General features: G+C 51.6%; 1 protein-coding gene across 2 annotated transcripts; it reads left to right on the top strand.

Annotated features, from left to right (window-relative positions):
* Window positions 1–287: 287 nt before the first annotated feature.
* RPS9 (ribosomal protein S9) lies at window positions 288–9720 on the top strand. 2 transcript variants are annotated; one of them, XM_082299775.1, is made up of 5 exons: window positions 288–322; window positions 884–985; window positions 1088–1210; window positions 4520–4706; window positions 9505–9720. In XM_082299775.1, exons 2-5 carry the CDS (start codon window positions 889–891, stop codon window positions 9680–9682), a joined length of 585 nt encoding a protein of 194 aa, XP_082155901.1. In that variant the 5' UTR covers window positions 288–322; window positions 884–888; the 3' UTR covers window positions 9683–9720. The 2 variants fall into 2 exon arrangements, with proteins under 2 accessions (XP_082155901.1, XP_082155900.1); XM_082299774.1 differs by lacking the exon at window positions 288–322 and adding an exon at window positions 512–645.
* The last annotated feature ends 759 nt before the right edge of the window (window positions 9721–10479 follow it).

The following is a 10479-nucleotide window of genomic DNA, read 5'->3' as shown; positions in this document are numbered from 1 at the left end:
ACCCCCGGACAGGTGCGTGACCCTGCAGGGTCCCCGCAATGTCCCCGCAATGTCCCCAAAGTCCCCAAAAAGTCCCCAAAAAGTCCCCCAATGTCCCCCCAATGTCCCCCCGCTCTCGCTCGGAGGACCCCGCGCTGCCCCCCTCCCTCAGGCAAAGATGGCGGCGCCCGGCGCGACCGCTCCTCATCTCTATGGTTCCCCCGCCGCGCGCTCCCATTGGCTGGCGGTGCGCGAGTGGGCGTGGCCTCCGCTCCTGGTGTATATAAACCCGCGCTGGCGGCCGCCGCCTCTTTTCCGTGCTCGCGACCGCGGCGGAGCTGAGGTGAGGCCGGACCCGCCGGTACCGGGAGGTCTTTCCGGGCGTCCCCTCCCAGGTCCCGGAGCTCTCCCGGAGCCCTCCGGGGCCTCCCCGGGCCGGGCCGGGAGCGGCGGCAGCGCCTTCGGGCTGCTCCGGGGCCTTGGCGAGGCTGCGGGGCCTGCGCGGGGCCCTGAGGGCGCAGGCGCGGCGCGGGCGCCCCCTGGCGGGCGGCGAGGACGCGCATGCGCGGAGCGCGGAGGGCGCGACACGTGGTGGGGGAGCGCCGCGTTTTTTGGGGGAAATTTGGGATTCCAGAAGCGCCTCCGGGGGCATTTGGGGTCTCTGAGGTATCGGGGACTCGCTGATGGCATGGGGGTGGCGCTCCGCTCGAGCTTGAGGGGGCCCGTGTCGCGACATGACGCGCGGGAGTGACAGGCGACAGCTCGGGGAGGGGGCAGGATTCCCTTAGGCCTGATTTTGGGGCGATTTTGGAGGGATTTGAGGGGTCCCAGCTGCTGTGGGTGGGGTGTGTGTGTATCAAACTCCTCCGAGCCGGGTCTCATATCGCGATATGCCCCGTTCTAGTCGCGATGCCGGTCGCCCGGAGCTGGGTGTGTCGCAAGACCTACGTGACCCCTCGGCGCCCCTTCGAGAAGTCGCGACTCGACCAGGAGCTAAAGCTGATCGGTAAAACGGGGCAGAAAAACCCCAAATCGGTCCCTGTGGGGGCGGGGGGGGGGTTCGGAGGCGGGGGAATTCCCGGTTTTTCCCGAATTCCCGGTTTTTTAGGGGAATACGGGCTCCGCAACAAGCGCGAGGTGTGGCGGGTGAAGTTCACGCTGGCCAAGATCCGCAAGGCCGCGCGGGAGCTGCTCACGCTCGACGAGAAGGACCCGCGGCGCCTCTTCGAGGGTGCGTTTTGGGGCAGAAAATCCCCTTTTCCGTCCCCTTCTCCTCCCCGCTTCGTTCCCCGGTTTTGCCCCTTTTGTTCCCTTTTTTTTTTTTATTTTTCTTTCATTTATTCTGGGTTTTTTCGTGGTTTGTGGGGCTTTTGGGTAGTTCTTTTTTTTTTTTTTTTTTGCCTTTTTCTTTCTCGTTTTCCTTCCCCCTTTTATTCCCAAGTTTTCTGGTTGTTTTCCGCATTTTTTCCCTGTTTTCCCTCTTTTTTTTTCCCGTTTCCCCCAGCGTTTTTCCTCCTTTTTTCTTCTCTTTCCCCCCTTCTTTTTCCCCCGTTTTTTCCCTTTTTTTTTTCCCATTTCCCCCAGCGTTTTTCCTCCTTTTTTCTTCTCTTTCCCCCCTGTTTTTCCCCCCTTCTTTTTCCCCCGTTTTTTCCCTTTTTTTTTCCCGTTTCCCCCAGCGTTTTTCCTCCTTTTTTCTTCTCTTTCCCCCCTGTTTTTCCCCCCTTCTTTTTCCCCCGTTTTTTCCCTTTTTTTTTCCCATTTCCCCCAGCGTTTTTCCTCCTTTTTTCTTCTCTTTCCCCCCTGTTTTTCCCCCCTTCTTTTTCCCCCGTTTTTTCCCTTTTTTTTTCCCGTTTCCCCCAGCGTTTTTCCTCCTTTTTTCTTCTCTTTCCCCCCTGTTTTTCCCCCCTTCTTTTTCCCCCGTTTTTTCCCTTTTTTTTTCCCATTTCCCCCAGCGTTTTTCCTCCTTTTTTCTTCTCTTTCCCCCCTGTTTTTCCCCCCTTCTTTTTCCCCCGTTTTTTCCCTTTTTTTTTCCCATTTCCCCCAGCGTTTTTCCTCCTTTTTTCTTCTCTTTCCCCCCTGTTTTTCCCCCCTTCTTTTTCCCCCGTTTTTTCCCTTTTTTTTTTCCCATTTCCCCCAGCGTTTTTCCTCCTTTTTTCTTCTCTTTCCCCCCTGTTTTTCCCCCCTTCTTTTTCCCCCGTTTTTTCCCTTTTCCCCCCCTTTTTTCCCCCCTTCTTCCCCTCTCCCTCCCTGCTCAGGATCCTCCCACTCTCCCTGATCCATCACGTTCCCATTCCCTTTCTTAATTCCCACTGCTCCATCCCCATTCCAGTTCCCTTTCCCAATTCCCGCTGATCCATCCCCTTTTTCCTGTTCCCTTTCCTAATTCCCGCTGATCCATTCCCATCCCTGTTCCCTGATTCATCCCAATTCCCACTGCTCCATCCCCATTCCAGTTCTTTTTCCCCATTCCCTCTGATCCCGTTCCCATTCCCTGTGACCGATCCTCATCCCATCCCAATTCCCTCTGACCCCAATCCCATCCCATCCCCATTTCCTGTGACCGATCCCATCCCATTCCCTCTGACCCTGATCCCGTTCCCTCTGACCCCGATCCCATTCCCATTCCCTCTGACCCCGATCCCATCCCATTCCCTCTGATCCCGTTCCCATTCCCTGTGACCGATCCTCATCCCATCCCATTCCCTCTGACCCCGATCCCATTCCCTCTGACCCATCCCATCCCCTCTGACCCATGCCATTCCCTCTGATCCCGATCCCATGCCATTCCCTCTGATCCCGTTCCCATTCCCTGTGACCGATCCTCATCCCATCCCAATTCCCTCTGACCCCAATCCCATCCCATTCCCATTTCCTGTGACCGATCCCATCCCATTCCCATTCCCTCCATTCCCATTCCCGGTGACTGATCCCGTTCCCTCTGACCCATCCCATTCCCTCTGACCCCATTCCCATCCCATTCCCTCTGATCCCGATCCCATCCCATTCCCTCTGACCCCGATCCCATCCCATTCCCTCTGACCCCATTCCCATCCCATTCCCTCTGACCCCGATCCCATCCCATCCCATTCCCTCTGACCCCGATCCCATTCCCATTCCCTCTGATCCCATTCCCATTCCTTCTAACCCCATTCCCATCCCATTCCGGGCGCAGGGAACGCTCTCCTGCAGCGCCTGACCCCGATCCCATTCCCTCTGACCCCGATCCCATTCCCTCTGATCCCATCCCATTCCCTCTGACCCCGATCCCATCCCATTCTCTCTGACCCCGATCCCATTCCCATTCCCTCTGATCCCATTCCCATTCCCTCTGACCCCGATCCCATCCCATTCTCTCTGACCCCGATCCCATCCCATCCCAATTCCCTCTGACCCCATTCCCATTCCTTCTGACCCTGTTCCCATTCCCTCTGGCCCCATTCCCACCCCGTTCCCATTCCCTCTGACCCCGACCCTGATCCCATTCCCTCTGACCCCGATCCCATCCCATTCCCTCTGACCCCGATCCCATTCCCATTCCCTCTGATCCCAATCCCATTCCCATTCCCTCTGATCCCATTCCCATTCCCTCTGACCCCGATCCCGTTCCAATTCTCTCTGACCCCGATCCCATCCCATTCTCTCTGACCCCGATCCCATTCCCATTCCCTCTGACCCCGATCCCATTCCCAATCCCTCTGACCCCGATCCCATTCCCATTCCCTCTGATCCCATTCCCATCCCATTCCCTCTGACCCCATTCCCATTCCCTCTGATCCCGATCCCGTTCCCATTCCCTCTGACCCCGATCCCATTCCCATTCCCTCTGACCCCATTCCCAATTCCCTCTGACCCCGATCCCATTCCCATTCCCTCTGATCCCGATCCCATCCCATTCCCTCTGACCCTGATCCCATTCCCTCTGACCCCGATCCCATCCCATTCCCTCTGACCCCGATCCCATTCCCATTCCCTCTGATCCCATTCCCATTCCTTCTAACCCCATTCCCATCCCATTCCGGGCGCAGGGAACGCTCTCCTGCAGCGCCTGACCCCGATCCCATTACCATTCCCTCTGACCCCGATCCCATTCCCTCTGATCCCGATCCCATTCCCATTCCTTCTGATCCCATTCCCTGTAACCCCGATCTCGTTCCCATTCCCTCTGATCCCATTCCCTCTGACCCCGTTCCCATTCCCTCTGATCCCATTCCCTCTGATCCCGTTCCCATTCCCTCTGATCCCGATCCCGTTCCCAATCCTTCTGATCCCATTCCCTGTAACCCCGATCTCGTTCCCATTCCCTCTGATCGCATTCCCATTCCCATTCCCTCTGATCCCGTTCCCATTCCCTCTAACCCCATTCCCACCCCATTCCGGGCGCAGGGAACGCTCTCCTGCAGCGCCTGACCCCGATCCCGTTCCCATTCCCTCTGACCCTGATCCCATTCCCTCTGACCCCGATCCCATTCCCTCTGATCCCAATCCCTCTGATCCCATTCCTATTCCCTCTAACCCCATTCCCACCCCATTCCGGGCGCAGGGAACGCTCTCCTGCGGCGCCTGGTGCGCATCGGCGTCCTGGACGAGGGCAAGATGAAGCTCGATTACATCCTGGGGCTCAAGATCGAGGATTTCCTCGAGCGCCGCCTGCAGACCCAGGTCTTCAAGCTGGGCCTGGCCAAGTCCATCCACCACGCCCGGGTGCTCATCCGGCAGCGCCACATCCGGTGGGTGCCCCCCAAAATCCCGGGAATTCCGGCCGGGAACGCCCCAAAATCGCCCGGCTCGGCCGCGCCCCCCTGCGGCGGCAGCCACCCCCCCCCAGGGCGGTGCTGCTGGGTAAAAACCCCAAATCCCGGGATTTCGGGGCATTTCGGGAGGGTTGGGGTGTCAGCATCCCTGAATTCCGAGGTGATTCCCAAATTTTGGGGCTTTTCCCATGGTTTTTGTCGTTTTCTCAGGAATATTCGCTGGGGTTTTTTCAAAACTTGGGAGGTGAATTTTTTGGAGGTTTTTATCTCAAATTTTGGGGTTTTTTCCCAAATTTTTATGGGGAATCAGCAAGGGAGACCCTGCTGGATGAATTTGGGGTGGTTTGGGGTGTTTGCATCCCTGAATTCCGAGGTGATTCCCAAATTTTGGGGCTTTTCCCACGGTTTTTGTCGTTTTTCCCATGAATTTTCGCTGGGGTTTTTTCAAAGTTCAAGAGGTGAATTTTTTGGAGGTTTTTATCCTAAATTTTGGGCTTCTGTTCCCAAATTTTTATGGAGAATCAGCAGGAGAGACTTTTGGGGTGGTTTGGGGTGTTTGCATCCCTGAATTCCGAGGTGATTCCCAAATTTTGGGGCTTTTCCCACGGTTTTTGTCATTTTCTCAGAAATTTTCGCTGGGGTTTTTCAGAGCTCGGGAGCTGAATTTTTGGTGTTTTATCCCAAATTTTGGGGTTTTTTTCCCAAATTTTTATGGAGAATCAGCAAGGGAGACCCTGCTGGATGAATTTGGGGTGGTTTGGGGTGTTTGCATCCCTGAATTCTGAGGTGATTCCCAAATTTTGGGGCTTTTCCCATGGTTTTTGTCATTTTCTCATGAATTTTCGCTGGGGTTTCTCAAAACTCGGGAGGTGAATTTTTTGGAGGTTTTTATCTCAAATTTTGGGGTTTTTTCCCAAATTTTTATGGAGAATCAGCAGGAGAGACTTTTGGGGTGGTTTGGGGTGTTTGCATCCCTGAATTCTGAGGTGATTCCCAGATTTTGGGGCTTTTCCCATGGTTTTTGTCATTTTCTCCTGAATTTTCGCTGGGGTTTTTCAGAGCTCGGGAGCTCAATTTTTGGAGGTTTTTATCCCAAATTTTGGGGTTTTTTCCGAAATTTTTATGGAGAATCAGCAAGGGAGACCCTGCTGGATGAATTTGGGGTGGTTTGGGGTGTTTGCATCCCTGAATTCCGAGGTGATTCCCAGGTTTTGGGGCTTTTCCCACGGTTTTTGTCATTTTCTCAGGAATTTTCGCTGGGGTTTTTCAGAGCTCGGGAGGTGAATTTTTGGTGTTTTATCCCAAATTTTGGGGTTTTTTTCCCAAATTTTTATGGAGAATCAGCAAGGGAGACCCTGCTGGATGAATTTGGGGTGGTTTGGGGTGTTTGCATCCCTGAATTCCGAGGTGATTCCCAAATTTTGGGGCTTTTCCCACGGTTTTTGTCGTTTTCTCAGGAATTTTCGCTGGGGTTTCTCAAAACTCGGGAGGTGAATTTTTTGGGGGTTTTTATCTCAAATTTTGGGGTTTTTTCCCAAATTTTTATGGGGAATCAGCAGGAGAGACTTTTGGGGTGGTTTGGGGTGTTTGCATCCCGAAATTCCGAGGTGATTCCCAAATTTTGGGGCTTTTCCCACGGTTTTTGTCGTTTTCTCATGAATTTTCGCTGGGGTTTTTCAAAACTCGGGAGCTCAATTTTTGGAGGTTTTTATCTCAAATTTTGGGTTTTTTTCCCAAATTTTTATGGAGAATCAGCAAGGGAGACCCTGCTGGATGAATTTGGGGTGGTTTGGGGTGTTTGCATCCCGAAATTCCGAGGTGATTCCCAGGTTTTGGGGCTTTTCCCACGGTTTTTGTCGTTTTTCCCATGAATTTTCGCTGGGGTTTTTTCAAAGTTCAAGAGGTGAATTTTTGGAGGTTTTTATCTCAAATTTTGGGGTTTTTTCCCAAATTTTTATGGGGAATCAGCAGGAGAGAATTTTGGGGTGGTTTGGGTGATTTACATCCCGAAATTCCAGGCCAGATTCCCAAATTTTGGGGTTTTTCCCCACGGTTTTTGCTGTTTTCTCATGGATTTTCACTGGGGTTTTTCAGAGCTCGGGAGGTGAAATTTTGGAGGTTTTTATCCCAAATTTTGGGCTTCTTTTCCCAAATTTTTTTGGGGAATCAGCAAGAGAGACTTTTGGGGTGGGTTGGGGCGTTTGCATCCCCAAATTCCGGGGGTGATTCCCAGGTTTTGGGGTTTTTCCCACGGTTTTTGCCGTTTTCTCCTGAATTTTCACTGGGGTTTTTCAGAGCTCAAGAAGTGAAATTTTGGAAGTTTTTATCCCAAATTTTGGGGGTTTTGCCTCAAATTTTTTTGGGGAATCAGCGGGGGAGACCCTGCTGGATAAATTTGGGGTGGTTTGGGATATTTGCATCCTCAAATTCCAGGCTTAATTCCCAAATTTTGGGGTTTCTCCCACAAATTTTCACTGGGGTTTTTCAGAGCTTGGGAGGTGAATTTTTGGAGGTTTTTATCCCAAATTCTGGGGTTTTTTTCCCAAATTTTTTTGGGGAATCAGCAAGGGAGACCCTGCTGGATAAATTTGGGGTGGTTTGGGGGATTTGCATCTCCAAGTTTTGGTCCAAATCCATCAAATTTTGCCGTTTTCCCCTAAATTCCTGTCGTGATTCTCCAAGGCCCTGCTCCAGTTTTGGGGGTTTTGTCCCAAATTTGGGTTTTTTCCCCAAATTGTTTCTGGGAATCGCTCGGGGAGACTCTGTGGGAATTTGGGATGGTTTGGGGCACTTGAATGCCAAAGTTTTACCCCAAAAACGGGATTCAGGATCCCCAAAAACGCTGAATTTGGGGATTTTTACCCCTAAAAACCCCAAATTTTAGGATTTTGACTCGGGAATTTTTTGGGAAGCCCCAAAATTTTGGGATCCTCCTTTCAAAGACCATTCCCAGACCTTTTCCCCAAATAAATCCTCATTTTCCCACCCAAAACTGGGACTTCCTAACCCGAAACCGCGGAACTTGGGCATTTTTGCCTCTAAAAAACCCAAATTTTGGGATTTTAACCCTGGATTTTTTTTGGGAATCGCGGAATTCCAGGGTGAGGAAGCAGGTGGTGAACATCCCTGACTGTTATCCCGCTAAATCCCCATTTTCCCACCCAAAACCCCCCAAAACCGGGACTTTCCAACCCCGAAACCGCAGAATTTGGGCATTTTTGCCTCTAAAAAACCCAAATTTTGGGGTTTTAACCCCGGATTTTTTTTGGGAATCGCGGAATTGCAGCGTGAGGAAGCAGGTGGTGAACATCCCTGACTGTTATCCCGATAAATCCCCATTTTCCCACCCAAAACCCCCCAAAACCGGGACTTTCCAACCCCGAAACCGCGGGATTTGGGCATTTTTGCCTCTAAAAAACCCAAATTTTGGGGTTTTAACCCCGGATTTTTTTTGGGAATCGCGGAATTGCAGCGTGAGGAAGCAGGTGGTGAACATCCCTGACTGTTATCCCGCTAAATCCCCATTTTCCCACCCAAAACCCCCCAAAACCGGGACTTTCCAACCCCGAAACCGCCGAATTTGGGCATTTTTGCCTCTAAAAAACCCAAATTTTGGGGTTTTAACCCCGGATTTTTTTTGGGAATCGCGGAATTGCAGCGTGAGGAAGCAGGTGGTGAACATCCCTGACTGTTATCCCGCTAAATCCCCATTTTCCCACCCAAAACCCCCCAAAACCGGGACTTTCCAACCCCGAAACCGCGGGATTTGGGCATTTTTGCCTCTAAAAACCCCAAATTTTGGGTTTTTAACCCCAGATTTTTTTTGGGAATCGCGGAATTGCAGCGTGAGGAAGCAGGTGGTGAACATCCCTGACTGTTATCCCGCTAAATCCCCATTTTCCCACCCAAAACCCTCCAAAACCGGGACTTTCCAACCCCGAAAACAGCGAATTTGGGCATTTTTGCCTCTAAAAAACCCAAATTTTGGGATTTTAACCCCGGATTTTTTTTGGGAATCCCGGAATTGCAGCGTGAGGAAGCAGGTGGTGAACATCCCTGACTGTTATCCCGCTAAATCCCCATTTTCCCACCCAAAACCCCCCAAAACCGGGACTTTCCAACCCCGAAACCGCGGAATTTGGGCATTTTTGCCTCTAAAAAACCCAAATTTTGGGATTTTAACCCCGGATTTTTTTTGGGAATCCCGGAATTGCAGCGTGAGGAAGCAGGTGGTGAACATCCCTGAATGTTATCCCGCTAAATCCCCATTTTCCCACCCAAAACCCCCCAAAACCGGGACTTTCCAACCCCGAAACCGCGGAATTTGGGCATTTTTGCCTCTAAAAAAGCCAAATTTTGAGATTTTAACCCCGGATTTTTTTTGGGAATCGCGGAATTGCAGCGTGAGGAAGCAGGTGGTGAACATCCCTGACTGTTATCCCGCTAAATCCCCATTTTCCCACCCAAAACCCCCCAAAACCGGGACTTTCCAACCCCGAAACCGCCGAATTTGGGCATTTTTGCCTCTAAAAAACCCAAATTTTGGGATTTTAACCCCGGATTTTTTTGGGGAATCGCGGAATTGCAGCGTGAGGAAGCAGGTGGTGAACATCCCTGACTGTTATCCCGATAAATCCCCATTTTCCCACCCAAAACCCCCCAAAACCGGGACTTTCCAACCCCGAAACCGCCGAATTTGGGCATTTTTGCCTCTAAAAAACCCAAATTTTGAGATTTTAACCCCGGATTTTTTTTGGGAATCCTGGAATTGCAGCGTGAGGAAGCAGGTGGTGAACATCCCGTCGTTCATCGTGCGCCTGGACTCGCAGAAACACATCGACTTCTCGCTGCGTTCCCCCTACGGCGGCGGGAGGCCCGGCCGGGTGAAGAGGAAAAACGCCAAGAAAGGCCAGGGGGGGGCGGGGGGAGGCGAGGACGAGGAGGAGGATTGAGCCCCCGGAGGCCAAAATTTGGGATTTGCCCAAATTCGGTGAGTTTTGGCAGGAAATTGGGGGGTTTGGGGGAAAAACTGCGGGGTTTGGTTGGAGTTGAAGGGGTTAAAAAGTGGGGGTTGGTGGGGGGTTTTGGGGGTTCAAGGGGATTTCGGGGGGGGTTTAAAGGGTTCAAATGGGATTTTGGGGGGTTTCAAGGGATTTTGGGGGAGTTTCAAGGGGATTTTGGGGGTTAAAATGGGAATTTTGGGGGGTGTTAAGGGGATTTTTGGGGGGTTTAAAGGGGATTTTGGGGGGTGTTAAGGGGATTGGGGGGGTTTAGGGGGTTAAATTGGGATTTTGGGGGAGTTTAAAGGGTTAAAATGAGATTTTGGGGGGTGTAAAGAGGATTTTGGGGGGGTTTAAAGGGTTAAAATGGGATTTTGGGGGGTTTAAAGGGATTTTGGGGGGGTTTAAAGGGTTAAAATGGGATTTTGGGGGGTTTAAAGGGATTTTGGGGGAGTTTAAAGGGGATTTTGGGGGTTAAAATGGGAATTTTGGGGGGTGTTAAGGGGATTTTTGGGGGGTTTAAAGGGGATTTTTGGGGGTTTAAAGGGGATTGGGGGGGTTTAAGGGGTTAAATTGGGATTTTGGGGGGTGTAAAGACGATTTTGGGGGTGTTTAAAGGGTTAAAATGGGATTTTGGGGGGTTTAAAGGGATTTTGGGGGGGTTTAAAGGGTTAAAATGGGATTTTGGGGGGTTTAAAGGGATTTTTGGGGAGTTTAAAGGGGATTTTGGGGGTTAAAATGGGAATTTT

This window comes from Coloeus monedula (assembly GCF_965178545.1).
Source record: "Coloeus monedula genome assembly, chromosome: 34".
NCBI lineage: Eukaryota > Metazoa > Chordata > Aves > Passeriformes > Corvidae > Coloeus > Coloeus monedula.
The sequence above is the reverse complement of the archived record's forward strand: the minus strand, read 5'-3'. Positions and strand labels throughout refer to the sequence as shown.

Excerpts from the sequence above, each read along its gene's own strand:
- RPS9 (XM_082299775.1), top strand. The coding sequence starts at position 889 with ATGCCGGTCGCCCGGAGCTGGGTGTGTCGCAAGACCTACGTGACCCCT. Across the intron at positions 986-1,087 it reads CCAGGAGCTAAAGCTGATCG|GGGAATACGGGCTCCGCAAC; the intron begins GTAAAACGGGGC and ends CCGGTTTTTTAG. Across the intron at positions 4,707-9,504 it reads ATCCGGCAGCGCCACATCCG|CGTGAGGAAGCAGGTGGTGA; the intron begins GTGGGTGCCCCC and ends CTGGAATTGCAG.